Consider the following 17,110-nt stretch of genomic DNA (forward strand, 5'->3'; position numbering starts at 1 on the left):
TTTCTTTATTGTGTTATGTAGAGTAACAATAAAATAATCAATTAAAACTACATCTGTACCAAGGACTGGAAGTGCAGAGTGAGTAGTTGATCAAATATATAAAATAAATAAAATTTCTTACGTTAAAGGAAACATTAAAATATTGTGCATGCTAAGCACATTAAGAACATATTTTAGAACAAAATTAGCATCATAGTTTTCTATTAACATAAACTACACTTACTCTAACATATGTTATTGTCAAGATTATGGACCCCTATTCACACAAATAACTGTCTCCGAGTTGAGCCTGTTACAATTAATACATAATCATCATAATCATTATCATTGTCTGAGCTGACCACAATCATTTGGCATCATCATTAGAACTGTTTCCATTCACCTGCATAAAAACACCTGGATGAAACTGACATAAGTGTCATATTTCAATCACTGTTTCCACGTCGTTTTCCACCATATGAGGTGTGACTGGAGCTTTTTGAATCGCCTCCTTCTGCTATGGTTCAGTGGCACCTGAGTGAAGAACTGGCGCCACCAACTGTGGAAACCTTAATTGCTTTGCATTTTCTTTTGCCAATTTTCTGCAAATTTGTTTAATTATTTTGCTACATGGATGTCAAAGATATGGCCTGTGTCACTGTCAGTAATTTCTTTGTGTATTTCAGTAATAGGCTCTGTGTATTTAAGTTAATTTGTTTTATCTGCCCTGCGCCATTTTTGTTTACAAAGCCCAAAAGACAAACAGAAACATATTAGGCTTATAGTATAATAGTGGCATAAAATGAGCAGATCACCCTGCTCATTCACACAGATCACAATTATTTGTTAATATTAATTGTAAACTAAAATGTCACGATAGCCCTACTCCCAATAACTTTGCACCTGCATGTGATTTGCATATAATTATGTACCTTCTACATAATTACATATTTTGGTTAAAAAATAACAATAATTTATCATGTAATAGTCAACTCTAGCTGATTTGTTTGCACACGTTGAACCTGAAAATCTTTTTTATCTTTGTCTGCTGAGGGCTTTTTTTCTAGGCACAGATGTTAACGATTCCTTTTCTCATATTATCCACACAGTGTTTTATATTGTTAAGCTTCTAACCAGGTCAGATTATGGAATTTGTGACGGCATCAAAAATTCAATTCTCACTGAAGTTGTACTAAAAACATCATCATACCTCAGCTGAACACGTTCTCCTCTTTATGCCTGTGCTTCCCTCCCTGATTGAAAGTTGTAATTAAGAGAGTCTGGAAGAATTAGATGCAGAATGAGCTGTCAGAAAGTCACATTTAAGTGAGGGATGCGTCGGCCTCCGCAGTAAAAATTTAAATGATATAAATTGCCATTTAAGTGTAGCGCGGGCTAATGTTTTGTCACAAATTAATGTGACACAAGGCAGCAATGACAATCAAGGGCTGCCTCATTCTAATTTGGTCGTGTTTAGAGGGCTTTTGTGAGGCGACAGCTTTACACAAATTAACACAATTGCCTGTTTTTATGAGGAAACCATAAATGTTTTTTCCCTCCTTTGCCGGCTAATGAGGAGAGAAAACGGCTTGTGTCTCGGCGTTATGGCGGTGCAGAGACGTCTGCAGAAGAGCAACACGGTGCTCTTATCCGCTCGCAACCAGCAGAGAAAAGAACAAAGACAGAGGCTGAAACGGCTCCCTAATGAACTACAAGACTTCTCTAATGTTTTGATGTTCCCATATGATCAGATATGGATTCACTGTGTTTTTTGCTCGTTATAGAGATCATTGGCAGATTCTGTCTCAGGAACAATTAGTCCGCTCTCTCTGCGGAGTTCATCTTTGAGGAGCATCACAGATAACTGCTGTTCAGTAATGGGTTGCGGAACATGTTTGGGGAGTAGCATTTGATTGGATTGTGTGTAAATGATCTGCAACTGTTGACATTTACGATACTTATAATCCTCTGTCCTCGTCTCTCTATTTCCAGGCTCTGGAGAGTGAGTTTGTGTCCTGCCAGCTCCACCAGTGGATCGATCTGATCTTTGGCTACAAGCAGCAGGGGCCTGAAGCCGCCAGAGCCCTCAACGTTTTCTACTATCTGACCTACGAAGGAGCCGTCAACCTCAGCTCCATCAGTGACCCCATGCTCAGAGAGGTGAGGCTGCCACAGTGCATGCATCCACACAGACGCATTTTGAAATTAGGCTTGAAATAGTAAAAACGCACGCGATATCAAAGTTTAGCGTCTCATTTAGCATCAACAAAAATCTGAACAAAAATAAACACAGGAGTTGCTGGGCTACTACTGCCTCGATTAGTTAGTATGTTTGTGCTGTTGTGAGGTTTTCAAGTTTTCAGATTCTGAACCAGTTCATTTTTGGTGTAGAGACTCAGAAGGTCCCAATGTTGCTTGAACCTGAGCGGACTGGATCTGTTTTGGTGGAAAAGACCTGATTGAGGCGGATGAAGTGGGAGCTGAGAGATTTTGTTGCACCTGTTTGATAGGACAATGTGGGACATGGATTTTTTTATGGTTTGTGGAATTAATTGTCGTAATAAATGTCTGAGCATAAGCGTGTCCAGTTTAGAGCCATTTCATATTAGCATCGAATTCAGCAAGATGTACAAACACTTAAATGACAACAATTTGAATTAAAACTAATTTCTAGTAATTTTTAGATGTTTACTTTTATTTATACTCAACAAAAATATGAAGTCAACACTTATGTCTCTCAAATTTTGTCCGTAAAATAAGGTGATCCATCCACCTGACCAGTGTGGCTTATCGAGACGCAAAATAAAACTACACATTTCAGAGAGGCCTTTATTACAACCATTGTCATAATCATGCTGATTAATCAGCATCTGTATATGAATTATCTTGGGAAAGGAGAAGTGCTCACCAACACTGATTTGAACAAATCTTGAGCACAGTTTGAGAGAAATAAACCTTTTGTCTGCACATAAGAAGTCTTAAATTGTTTACTTTGAATGGGAGCAAAACAAAAGTGCATGTAGACTCTAAATTACTTACTGCAGTTGGTGGGCTGTTGTTGATTTGGGTTTCCTCTTGCTTCAATACAAATTTTTCTATATATACTGCACGGCTGATTTAACTCCCTTGGCGGATAATGCTGAGTAAGGGGAAAATACCACATTACAGTAAGTACACTTGAGCCTTCGCACTCTCAAATGGATGCTTAATCTGACTTTATTATAAAAGCATCTGTCCATTCACTGCATCTGTATTTCAAGGATATTTTTGATGCCATTAGCCGTGTTAAATTGGTTGTAGACTGGCATGGGAGAGCTAAGCTAACAATCTACTGGCAGGTACTGCTGAGCAAAGCCTTTCCCCTGTGTGATACCTCTGAAAGCACTCCTCCAAGTGTTCCACTTTAACGCCTTAAAGCCTCCTCCTTGGCTTTCATTCATTATTCATTCCCCCCCGTACTTTGAACTGCTGCACACACAAGCTCCACTGGCCTGCTCGGAAGCAACCACACAAAACACAGTGCTGAAAAGAAAAACATAGCTAGCTTGCCCACAGCCAAACACTGGCCTGACAACTTCACCAATCTGCTGTAAGAGGCAGCAAGCCAGCAGCAGGCCAATTGACCCTGCTCCCATCAGCCTTTTTGACATCCAAGCTGTATTGCCAAAAGTAGCACATATACTTTTTTTATATTCTCGTTAGTGTGTAGTCACAGGACTTAGTATAGGGTTTCTCCTAAAGGATAACTCCAGTTTAATACAGCTTGTTTCTAATTTTATTAGGTTTTGGCTTCATTTCAGTTGGCTGTGAGTACAGTTCACTTAGTAACTGCGGAGCTCTGTAAACATGGTGACGTTGCTACGACAAAGTCTGACAATGGAGCAAAAAAGAAGAGCAGCCAGACGATCTGATCTTAACCACTTTGAGTTAAAAAGTGAAACAGAAAGTGACTTGGGGTTTGTTTAACCTTCTTAAAATGGACATTCTGTGGGTTGCCCCGAACTGGCCAGTTCTGACCAAGTAATTTGATCGGACAAGAGACAAACCATGAGCGTTGATACAGAGTACAGCATCACTGGGACTTTTAACTACATGTACCATTAGCCTACATTGACGTTCCAATGACTAACAGATAGAGACCACAGAGACCAGAGGAGACAGGAGGCATCTTGTCCATGTTTCAGGGCTGTGGGGTTGTTGTCAAACGCTTTAATCTGACAAAATTTAAACAGCTTTTGCTCTGTTAATCAGGGAAAATTCCCGTACTTACATGCTTATGTGACGCCATGGTTCTCAAATAATTTGCATGAATATATACTTGGCTTTTATACAATCACTGCCTGAACAGATTTCACAATCAGCAGATGAATTTATCAGCAGTTCAGCTTTTGAAATCATGTGACAGTCACATATCTGCTCTCATAAATCGTGTGGTTGGTACATTTGCTTACAGACCACAAACAAACTGCACCAAGGTCAGTTTCCAAGCAGACCAAGTCCTACCTTTTCAAGCTGTTTCGGTCTGTTTGTTTGGTCCTCATCTCAAAAAACAAACATCAACATTTAGTCCATTAAAAAGAGTGAACTGATACAGCCTGGAGGCACTTTTGAGGATCCACCTGGACAAATAAAGGAGGGCTCTACTTCGGTAATGTGTTAACCAGACAAAGTAGTTCGCAAGCTAATGTTAGTGTGCGGGAACATGTTTATGTGTTGCCAGGCAACCGCCCAGTCACAGTCTAGTTGTAGAGCTATTTGTGTTGGCGGAGGTAAATAAATGAGTAAATAGAAAAACAAATCATAATCTGCCCACGACAGAATCACAGCCAAGATGATAGTCATTCTAACGGCACTCCCTCTCCTGTGATATTGCTAAATCTTAATACAACCTAAGAAATTACATCACAATAAGGAAAAATTCCAATCTAGGCACTAGCAGACCCTTCCTGTTGCAGAGTTCAAAAGGTTAAAACCTGTCTGATTATCTGAATGTTGCCGTTTTTTGCTTCATTCCCACTTTGTCATAGCAGTGTTGCCATGTTTCCAGATCTTATCAGTTGACAAGTTAGTGGAGTACTACATTATTGCCAATAGGCACGGTGAACACACAATACAAATAAGACCCCATACTCACACTAAACCAAAATTGTCCTTTAAGCGGAGGTCCTCACAGCACTGAGGTCTAAATGGAGATGAGTTCAGAGCACATCAAGCGGCCGAACAGCCTCTCGCCTCCACTGTTCTGCTGCCCTTCATGCTCAGTGACTGGAGCATCACGGGCACAAGGGGTAGATCATTGATTTATCACCCCATTCACCCTAATTCCCATCCAGATGTGCTTTGGCCTTTAGCTACACACACAAGTACACACACACACACACACACACACTCATGCAGATTCATTACCAGGGTGCACCGGTCATTTCCACTCTCAGTCCATTACCTGTTCTTCTGGTTAACACACAACCACAAAATTGGATCACTGGTAGACCTCCATTTCTGCCAAGCTGTTCCAGTGACAATGAGGCTGATAAATATACATACAGGGCACGCTCAGTGGTATTAAAAACCACCTCATACTTTTCTGCTTATGACTGCAGGAATTCTGAATTTGGATATGCATGCTTCAGAATACATGGCTTTTATTTCACTGTCAAGAAAGCACATTAATGATTAGTATAATTATAATCAGTAAACTAGACTAGTGCAAAGAAGATCGGATAAATGTTTATATTGTGTTCATCTCTGAACCCATTAAATGGATTTACCTTGATGCGGTGTTATTAATCAGCCTTGCCACCAGTTTTCCCCAGTGGTCACTCACAGTGTTGCAGATAAAATCCCTGCCACCCAAAAGTATTTTTCCCATAGACCAACATTATAAAATAGGCCTCTGTAAAGCTGCTGACAGGATACCTCAGACTGCAAACAAGGTCAATTTTGACTCATTCTATTATGAACTTTTGATTCATGGAGGTTTTCATATTTGTAAAACTTTCCTTGAGCCAAAAAAAACACATTTAAAATTCTGTGAAATCATCCCAATGTAAAGTCTCTGGGCCAAGTGGGAACTCATGGACATGACCAATGGGCGAAACATTGCCATGCATATTCAGCGTGCTGCAAACCCAGAGGCTAAAATTTTTTTTTGCGTATGCGCCAGACAAGTTATTCTCAATGGACTGGATAGGGGCCAAGTTTGGTTCTAGTTCTGAGGTCTTATAATACATCTATGACCCATCGTCTATCACCTGACGACGGTTTAGCTGTCAGGCAGTGGTGAATGTTTTGGGCCTTCAAGTGTGCAATATTTTTTGGCAAAGGTGTTCTTCCGCCCTACTCTGCCTGTGATTGGCCAACCCTGATATTCTTACCATAACTCTACTCAGTCCCACTCCTCCTACCTAAACCTACCCAACCCAAACAGCCCAAAGAAACAAAGGCAACAAGTAATTACCAAACAGGGAAAAAAAAGACATCCTGGCCAAGACTTCCTTTTTCATGCGCCACTCAGTGTGGCCACTGATTAGTAACTCAAGATGTGAGAATGGAGTTGAGAGACGATGTCTGCAGATATCTGCATAGTATCTCCATATGAATGCAGATACATTTTAATCATGCATTTGAATCAATGCACTGCATAGCTTTTGCTCTTTCCACAATCTGTTTATCTGCAGGCAACCACAGCCCATGGGTTGATACTTCTCTGCTGCATTGCTTTACAGCTCAAATAATTAAAAATGCTATTTTTTTCCTTGCAAAATAAACTGAGGAATTCATTACCAATAACAAAGTGTCCCGTTGGTTTACATTAATTTCCCAAACACATCACAATTTAATTGAAAATTATGTTTGTATTTTTAAAAGATTACTCATGCCACATTTATACTGAACCTAAAACTGCTAATTTGATTCCAGTATCTGTATGTGTAAAATCTGAATAAAGCAGCAAAGTTTGTTTCACTCCCTAGAGAGCGAAAAAAGAGAGAGTTGTTGTTTTCTCCTCCCACTTCCCCTCTGATGCAGTGAGTCCAATCTGCTGGCTTTCACCCTTCGAAAACACCCTCAGTCTGAGCGCTTTAATTAGTTAAATAAACCAAAGCAGTGTTATACCTGTGAGCTAAGCCAAGGCTCTCCTTCAACTGTGTTTGTGCGGAAGGAAGCGTGGCCTGTCTGTGCAGAAGGTGGAAACAGAGCTCCAGGCCTGGGCCTCGTCACGGCTGAGCGCTGGGGGTGGCTGAGGGCTGCAGGAGCTTTGAGACTGAGGGTTTTGGGTCTGAAAACGTCCCCAGAGTCTGCCATTACTGAGTGACAACTGTTTCAGCCTGAGCTGTGGTCTGGGTCAGGGTAGGCTGCATTAGGACAGACCCCGGGGCTGTTCATTGTCAGGGGGATGGGTCACAGACGTGTGTATGTTTGTGTGTGCACATACGTTTGCGTGTTTATATTTGGGTCGGAAAAGGTAGTAGATTGGGCTGGAGAGTTCTGTATTCCTGCCACACTGTTTGGCAGCCGCTGACTCCCCCCACCCTTATCCAACATCTCACATACACACACACGACGGATTTGTGCGGATCATACCTTGATGTGTTTGTACATGCACATGTGTATGTATACATGCGTCCATTGGCGTGTGTATACCTTTGTATATTTATGCGTGCTCATCAGCATAAATGCACACGGTTGTATGTTTATGTATGCATTTCTGCTCTGGGAGAGAGTTTGGAATATCTCAGCACAGATTAGGGAATGCTGTGGAGACCACTGCTGTGTTTTTCAAAACCATGATTACTTCCTGTCCTGCCTCCGCCACAAGTCAAAGCCTACCTCCTCTCCCTCTAAGAGAACTGCCTGTGTGTGTGTGTGTGTACGCACCCATGTGCATGGCATGCATGCACATCTGTGTTGCCTCTCGGTGTATAAAGAGAAACACACCCTGCGTTGCCTTCTCATCGTTGTACAGGGCTTCCCCTCTTTCACATGTGATTATGGAAAATCCCACAGCCTCTCACACCAGCGACAAAACACAGAGCCCCGTCTGAATTGTACAGCGTTTGCGTAATTCGGCAGAAAACGGGGAAATAAACCCACGCGAGTGAACCTGATTTGACACTCAGCCAAAGTCACTCACCAAACACAAGGCCCACTGGTTTATTTTCTTTGGACAGTATGGGGAATACAGGTCCTTAAAAAGTCTTAAATTCACATTTTCTTCAAGAGTATTAATTAGTCTTAAATTATGTTTAGGAAGTTCTAAAGTATTTATTTATTGAATGCTCCAATCATGATTTAAAATAGTCTAAAATTCACTCCAAATGAAGAGCTGAATTCAGATGCCCCCCTTTTCCTGTTGAAGTCTATTAGGGTTTTACTAATAAACGTATTTGGACAAATGTTCTTTAACTCAACCAGTTATTGTCATTCTGTCTCGCTCATAATTTTGAACTGACAATCAATATATTTACTCAGAAGAGTATGCCTATATTTTCACGTTTGGTATCTAGTTTCATGACAAAATTGGGCTTAAATTTAATTCAAGCCATGTTGGGTAAGTAAATCTTGGGCAAGTGGTGTACAAAAATTAAACTATTAAACCAATTTGATAATTAATTAACTAATTTTTCATACAGAATCACAGAAAATGCTGTTTTCAGCTCCTCAAATATGGAGGTTTCCTGCTTTTCTTACTTTATTATCATATTAAACTAAATATCTTTGGGTTTCAGAGTGACAAAGGAGAGATTTACAGACATCACCTTGAACTTTGAGAAAGCAAGATGGGCATTTTTCATTATTTCCTGACAAATAGATTTCTGACCCACTTGCCCAACCAAGCAAGTGAAAAAAACCCAAAACAAAACATTAACTTTGAACCCTGCAGTTTCAGTGAAAAATCTTGAAAAGTCTTACATTTAACTTGCGTGTAGATGCCCTGAATATGCCCTTTGCTGTATTTTGTTTTTTAGAGCATGGACATCTAAAGCCAAAGATAGAGAGAATCCCACCACGCTTCTTGTCAACAGTACAAGGCCATTGTAGTTATTCTTTGTATTCTATTCATAGAGAGTGTTGTTGGTTCAATTTGCATAAATGCAGTATGTTTTACATGGAGATCCATCTTGTCAAGTGGCTGAGTAAATCAAAGGGGAGGCTGGGACATCTGAGCCGAGGGCGTCTCAGCCATTTAAATGTATAGAATATAGAAAACCCTCATCAGACACGGGCCAGCGCCCCCAAAAGAGATTGGCCTTTCAGATGGCCCCTCATATAATCACCTGAGCATTGCGTTGGCATATAGGGATAGGACATGCTGACCTAGACTCAGCCACTTTCCAACGTTCCACAGCCTCATAAATGTCAGAGCTGAACTTAATGAAGATAGGTTGAGTGGCTTTGAGGAGTGTCTTCCTCACATTAGCTTAAGCAAAATGCTCCGCTCTATAGGTGGAGGAGAGGGGAGGCACTTTGACCTTGAATGATGCACTGATGTCCTCTCACTAACAGACTCACTGTGGCTGAGATGGAAAATGTTAAGATTCTCAGTCATGATCAGTGATGAGGTCATGTACAAAGGTGTCATCGCCGAATGAACAGAGGGCCTTTATTTGAAAACGTTTTGAATCGGCCAACACACCAGTCTTAATAAACCCAGAGTACTAGATCATGGAAGCATCTCTGTCAGAACTAGCATGCTCGCACACAGGGCACAAAATTAGCACCAGCCACCAACCAAATGCTGGTAAAATGTCCAAGTCAAGGTCCCAGCCAGAAAACAGTGGAAATCTATTGAGCGGATGGTAAAATGTGAACATTCATCTGCCATTCTGGCCGTTTTGCACCATGCTTACGTACATCCATGTGTGTAGGTCTAGTTAGTCTTGCATAGCCAGACCTATGTCCATACTTTGTTGTCGGTGTTTGAAAATGAGAATCCAGGCTGAAATAGTCGCCCAACGTCAGACTTATTCCAATGGTCCACTTCCTGTGAGTCAGACTAAGTCCCAGTAAATGCAATTTTGGCTTGAACACAGAACCACAGACACTAACAAGGAGACAGTTGTAGTTTTAAAAACTCTTAAGTTTCCGATCTTTTGAGCCAATACCAAACCATACAGCTGACAGCTGGTGCTCCTCTTGTATTTTTGCAACATATCACATCATGAAACATGGACATTAAATCCACTTTATTGTATTTATTTATTTATTTATTTCTGTTTTATGCATACCATGAAAGCCAGTGTCAAATTCATATGATTTTGTGCAGAGAATGATTTGACCCTGTTTTTCTGCTCAAAAAGACAAAAAGTTTATTAAAGGCGAATGTGAGAAAAGCAAAAGGAAAGTTCTTGCAGAGAAAGGAAAGTGTGCATAAACGTGAGAAAATTGAGAGAACTGACTGTAAAGCAAAAGAGTGAGATGAATATGATCTCGTCGTCTTAGTTATACATTCACATAAAAAAAAATACTCTATGTAGAATTTTTCGGCGCGCAACTCTTGGCAGCAAAACTCTGATGAAACCTTGTAGTAGACAGTTGAGATCGCTCCTTCTGTACGCCTCTCTTGTCTCTGGTTAGTTTCAGACAATGCGTACGAGTCGGCTAACTTCCCCAACCTTTTTCTCATGGAAATACCATATGCAGGCCTCAACCATGAGCTCATTCTCACAGGCCTCGCCAAGTCAGGCTCAAACGTCTCAGCCTACACACACAAGCTGTCACTCCCACACAGCCAGGCAGTCACAGTGCACACCAACATACTGACGGCTCTGTCATAATTTTGTGTTGGCCATTTTCTCTCTGTCTGTCCCTTTTATAAACCATCTATCATCTCTGTGATAGATTTACTTACTCAGTGCAGTTTCTGCTTAATGTTGTTATACAAATTTTCACTGACACTTATCTTGTATTCCTTTCTTTTCTATATATTGTTTGTTTCGGAGCGTTTTTCTTCTTTGATTTGTTTGTGTTGAATTTTTTGCAAGCCCCTGCACATGCAGCTATTTTCTTCTGTTGATTTTCTAGTGCCAGCTTCTCAAATATGAGCATTTGCTCCTTTTCTCGGTTGTATGTATGTTGTTGTAAACAGAATACCGTTGGGTTTTGGACTGTTGCTCCGACTTAACAAGCATTTTGGTCTGTGAAGATGGTTAAGATGTGTGTAGTGGTTATTTTTCATCATTTCCCACAGTTTTACAGATATAAAAAACAAGCAGATAATTGATAATGCAGTTAATTGTAAGTTATAGGGCTGCAACTAATAATTAGTTGAATTTAGTTAATTGAGCCATAAAATGTGAGAAAATTGTCTGTCATAGAGGACTGAAAACAACCCAGAAAATATTCACTTTTGAGAAGCTGTAATCAGATATATGGACATTTGTTTAATTAAAAAATGACGCAAAACAATTAAATGATCATCAAAGTAGTTGGCACTTAATTTAATAGTAGATTAAAGACTGATTAATTGTTGCAGCTAATCCTAAATAATAATAATAATAATAATATGATAGGGTATTGAGAAACTCTGGTGTAAGTCTTTGCATGTGTACGCTGCAGTGGGTGTGTTCCATCTCGTGCTAGTTGGCCTGACAGTGAGCTGTGTGATGATGTCCAGAGGCTGCTCGGCCGGCGTCTGCTCTGACATTTATGGTCCTATACCTCTTCATTAACACCACCTAACCAGCCTACAAGCCCGCCTGTCCCGGCCCTCCTCTGATTCTGTGTGTGGTTTAGGAGGATAAATTGGTGTGTGTGTGTGTGTGTGTGTGTGTGTGTGTGTGTGTGTGTGTGTGTGTGTGTGTGTGTGTGTGTGTGAGGCAGTGAGAAAGCATGTTTATATGTGTGACTTGTATGAACACTAGTGGATGCATTTTCCTTCACAGTGCATTGACTTTTTATTCCGTTTTCTTTTTGTTGAGACACAGTAGATTATTGAGAATTATTATGATATCATGCAGTATGATACAATATAGTAGCAGGTAAGACTGTGAGACAATGGATTTTTTTCAATTAGATTTTTATTTTACTGTTGGATATTTATCCCTTTAACATCTCCATTTGTTTAAAGGATTTTTAAATCATCTTTACCAGAGCTCAAACTGTCCAGGAACTGTCCCAGACTTCACAGCTATTGTCCCAAATTAAAGTTATTTTTCTCATTCTGAAATAGCTGCTCATTAAACCTTTCTTAAAGACGGGCTGAACGCAATTACATAAATTTGAACAGTGAAATTATTATTTAAACATTTTCACACCTTGCACATTAGATCACATTTAAGAAACGCATGCATTGGTGCAGATTTTCTGGTACAAATATTATGACAAAGGAACCTTGAAGAGCACAACATATTAAGATTTTGCAGTGTTAAGTTTTTGTGACCATTTATACACAGAGCCACATGTTATATACTGCATTCCTCTTACCCAGGATGCAACATGTGGGGAAAATTCTAATAACTATAAACAGATATATTCCTATGAATACACAATCTGTAGGCGTGTGGGAAAACATATGAATGCTAAATTGTTAAGAGACAATAGCTGATGGATTCCAAGACTGGGAAAATAGACTGGTTATCCCTCAGCTCTACTGCTGCGAGCTTAATGAATGCACCTTCTCTAAGATAAAAGATGCAGTGTAACATAACACTGTGTATTTTTGTTGAGTCATATCTTTAGCTATACAGGTCATAGCGAGCAGTCATTTACATTCATTGTAGGACTGTTCATAGGATGATTCCGATATTTTTTCAGGCTAGAAAGTAACCATTTAGATTCCTAATATGTGGTCACTTTATCTAAATAATGTTTGTTTGGAAATTTGCTCTGATGTTTTGTATGCTAGCTTCTGTTTTCTTTGTCTTAATTTCGAGCACTGATCTTTGCAAGGTCCTTAGTGTTATCTTATGCAACTTTTATTTGCCTTTTGAAGTCGAGATGAAATGAAAAATGCCTTTTCACACCTTTTAGATCAAATCCCCAGGCATATTGTGCACCTATTTTGCGATCTTTGTGTTCTTACATCAAAATGCAGTCATGTTCTGAGGCACAGCAACGCAACAATAACATTTTTCTCTCTTTCTTCCCCTCAGGCTGTGGAGTCTCAGATTAGGAGTTTTGGACAGACCCCCTGCCAGTTGCTCATCGAGCCACACCCACCCCGAAGCTCAGCCATGCAAGTGGTGAGTGATGTACGCACATACAGAAACACACACAAACCACTCTACCTGTGATTCCTCAGTCTGAAAATATCATGATATAATATGGGTGAGTAGCCAACTGAGATACAGTATCAACCGTTCTTCTGCCTGTTTAATGCCGTCTCTGACTTCTGGCGCTCTGCTTTGCTTCATATATCTCTCCTTTTTAATTTCTGACTCACTCTTTTCATCCTCCATTTGCCTCCTGTCTTTTCTTTATCCATCTACAACTGTGGGAAAATGAAGTCTTGGGTTTGAAAGCATCTCCTCTCTCATCATTAGAGAGGTGTGTGTGAAAGGGAGAGATCACAAGCATTTGTGTGCATGTGTGTTTAGTGAGGGGGTATGCTGAGGGAAAGGCACAGCTCTGTGCTGGAAACCTGGGCCTGAGCCAGATTTTCTACCTGAGCTGCGAGCACAGGAGATCAGCGAAGGAGAGCAATGAACAGCCGTCCTGAAGTGACGGCTTTTTAAGGGCCAAGGAGTTCAGTCAGTGTGCCTGCTTGTGATGGACCAAGGCCCCATGAGTCCCTATTAGTGTGGTGTCCCTGTGGCGCTGACAGCTGGCTGTAGACCACCACCCAGCGCACACATGCATGCACACACAGACACAAACTCAGGCTAGGGCTTTGAATCTGTCTCGCTTATGGGCAAATTCCTCTGAAATGTTTTTATTTTTACTCCACCACATCTAGTTTTCAAACATAATATTCAGACACTATTATTCAAACACATTTCTAACCCTCCCCACTCCTCCGTATTCCTTCAGAACACCCTTCTCTTTGCTTTTTACGTGTTCTCGCTCTTGACTTTCTCTCCATCCTCCCTCATGCGAGTGTGTTGTCAGAGTGTCGGCATCTGCCCATGCCGGTGGTAATGATACTGTCAGTGCGTCTGGTTAGCTGTCAGACACACCGGATTTACTCAGGTCTATTCCTGATGTTAACACTGATGTTCCTCTTCTTTACACGCAAGGAGGAAAATGGCTCTGTGTTAGAGCTGCTTAGGACAAACACTCTGTATAAGCTCCTGTCTAAGCAAGGAAACTGATAAGTCAATGAAATCACTCTTATATCTGCAATGCAGTTGCTACAGTATATGTAGAAGTAAGTTTAATCTAATGCAACTTAGATTCATCTGTATTTTATATCAGTAAAACTGAAAATTATTATTAAGCATTATTCATTATATTGTATTATGAAATAAAATATATTTAATGCTAGACAGTAACACTTTCATGATTTTAGATTCGATTTGGGGTAATTTAGGGTGGGAGAAACATGTTAACATTTAGAAAAGATAATGGTAACTGAGAGTGAGCATGAGAGTTTTAGCACAGAGCTCCAAATAAACTTTTTCACCAACTCCCCAAAACTCACAATGAGGAGTGTTAACATCGTTTTGTAGCAGCCACACTGAAAAGGCTGCCTGCAGATGTGTCTACAGACAAGCTTTGTGGACGCAGACATCAGCTGATGCCGATTATCTCAAAATTTCAGATAATTGTCCTGATTAACTGGCCGACGGATGAATCGGTCAATCACTGTTCTGGACACGAATGCTTAAAATAATCATTTGCGTCTGACGTGGCTTTTACACAAAAAAGTTCACTTACCTGGTAAAAAATTATCTACTCTTTCCGCAACACCCAGATTCAATGAATATGCAAATATTTTTGATTTGCAAACATCTGGACACAAGATGTCTTCTGCTTACTTTCTGTGGAGAAAAGTCCATTTTCTGTGCTTGTATGATTGAGGATTCAAGTTTCTTATCTTATAATATTCAACTCCCAAATAATTGTGACATAACAATATCATGCTTGTTGGGTACACTTCTTAAACTTTAATCCTGGTAAGCCCAGAGAAACCTCCCTCTTCAGCAAATAAATGTGAAAAAAGGCTTCTGTGCCAAAACTCTATTTTGGGTGAAAGGGGATTTTAACAAAATGCCTTGTCTTTTGTAAAATATATTGATAATGCTCTTGCTCTTCAAGATTTTTTTCCTTTTCTAATTTTCCATCATCACTGTCTCAAAAAGGATCTTTTGCATTTTCTGTGCAAACTTATATCTAACTCTTTTTCTTGCCTGTACTTCTTATAGTTGCTGCTCTGCTGCTCAGGCTTTCTAACCGTCTCTCTGTCCTTCTTTTTCCTTCCTCTCTTCCCTCTGTCTTTGTCCTTGCTAACACCGACTGCGGCTTCCTCCCTCGTCTTTTTGTCTTTGCCCTTCGTCTGCCGCTCCATGTCTTGGCTGTTTTCCCTCTCTCCCCTGCATCGCGTTGTCCGTCCCGGGGGCCTGAACAGTATCTTCTCCTGCAGACCCCGCTGATGTTTACGGAGCAGATGCAGCAGGATGTCATCATGGTGCTGAAGTTCCCATCCAACTCTCCTGTGACCCACGTAGCGGCCAACACCCAGCCGGGTCTGACGTCACCTGCCATCATCACCGTCACCGCCAACCGCCTCTTTGCTGTCAACAAGTGGCACGGCCTGGCAGGTGAGATTTGTGTACATGATTTGTGTTTTAAAAGATGCATTTATCTGTGAGAGTTTGTTCTATGATTCTGCATCACATTAAGGGTATTTTAGGGGGATAAAGATCATCTTTTGCTACCACAGAATCATTTTCATCTTCCCTCGGTTCACGTCTCTCCTCCACACTTGGTGTCTAATTTATCTGAGCCAAGAATTGACCCGTCTCGTCTCCAAAGGATGGACGTTGATTTGGGAGACAGTTGACTGTGTCTCCTGGATGGGAGTATCAAATGTGACACATGCAGCAGCCAGCATTAGGTCTCACGTCCACCTCCATACATCAGCCTCTCACTTCACAAAACCTTATTTACTCAACATCCATCCCGCCCCTGCAAGAAACATTAAATTTGATATCTGTGAATTTATGAGGATGAAGACTGATCAGTAGATACAACCTCATCCATGCGCACCATAGACCAGGCTGATTAACCTAATTGGTTTAGTGAGCTGGTGTAATAAACAAGATGTGTCCTGTTCAGTATTAGGTCATTAATTGCATGGATTTACTGAAGTATTCATGTGGCCGGTAGACCAGTTCATACAGAGCATGAAACTGATGTGCTGCTATTGCTAATTTTCAACTCTTGTGCCTAGTTTGCTTTTACATGTACAGTGTAATTAAAATATATAGCTTTCTGTACCATAAAACTGCTATATACTACAGATATGGAAGTATAATAAAAACCTATACACCTGGGTAGTGAAGCAAATAAGAGATACAAGTGGAAAGATATGCACAGTGAGAAATCTTTTTTAACAGGACACAGGAAACATACCACCATTAAAAATGAGGAATGACTGAAACTTCGTTCATGAGTGTATTGAAAGTAACAGTGTTGCAGACATTATTCATATTTAATTTTTTTACTTTTAGGATAGATGTTTCTAATAAACAATGCACATGTGCACATGGACTGTTGATCTGACAAAATGAGCACAGGGAAGAAGCCACCTTGAGCTCTGAGAAATTGCATCTTTTAGTATTTTCTGACATTTTATTGATATTAAAAAGGTAATTGCAAAAATAATCGTCTAATGAATCTATAATGAATAACAGCAGGGCACTCAGAGAGCCAAACCTCTGCCCAGACCAGTGGCCCAGTCTTCTCTAAAATGCAAATCTGCACACCAAACCACCAACGTCTCAATATATTTAAATAGACTTATTTTGGAGGTGACTGTTATGTTTTGTTGTGTGTTTATGTAATTCAAAGTGCTACCAGTAGTTTTTCCGTAATCCTGCTGACAAACAAACGAACCAAAACAAAAACCTCTTTGGCGGATGTTAGTCGCAGTCCTACTCAGAGGAGTTTTTGAGGTTTTCCTATAATTTCTGTGTGTTATATCATTGTAAACTAAATAGTCTTTCAGCTTTGTGCTGTTTGTCAGACAAAA

General features: G+C 40.3%; 1 protein-coding gene across 2 annotated transcripts in view; it reads left to right on the forward strand.

Moving 5' to 3' along the window:
- lrba (LPS-responsive vesicle trafficking, beach and anchor containing) overlaps positions 1–17,110 on the forward strand; it is a 272,740-nt gene that overhangs the window by 230,536 nt on the left and 25,094 nt on the right. Inside the window, exons 48-50 of one of the 2 annotated variants that reach the window (XM_084715125.1) lie at positions 1,972–2,139; positions 13,071–13,160; positions 15,485–15,677. In XM_084715125.1, coding sequence (XP_084571251.1) covers positions 1,972–2,139; positions 13,071–13,160; positions 15,485–15,677 — 451 coding nt within the window. The remainder of the gene's footprint in view (positions 1–1,971; positions 2,140–13,070; positions 13,161–15,484; positions 15,678–17,110) is intronic. The other variant, XM_084715126.1, reaches the window with a different exon arrangement.

This window comes from Lutjanus erythropterus, chromosome 3 (genome assembly GCF_056507025.1).
Source record: "Lutjanus erythropterus isolate fLutEry1 chromosome 3, fLutEry1.hap2, whole genome shotgun sequence".
Classification (NCBI taxonomy): Eukaryota; Metazoa; Chordata; class Actinopteri; order Lutjaniformes; family Lutjanidae; genus Lutjanus; species Lutjanus erythropterus.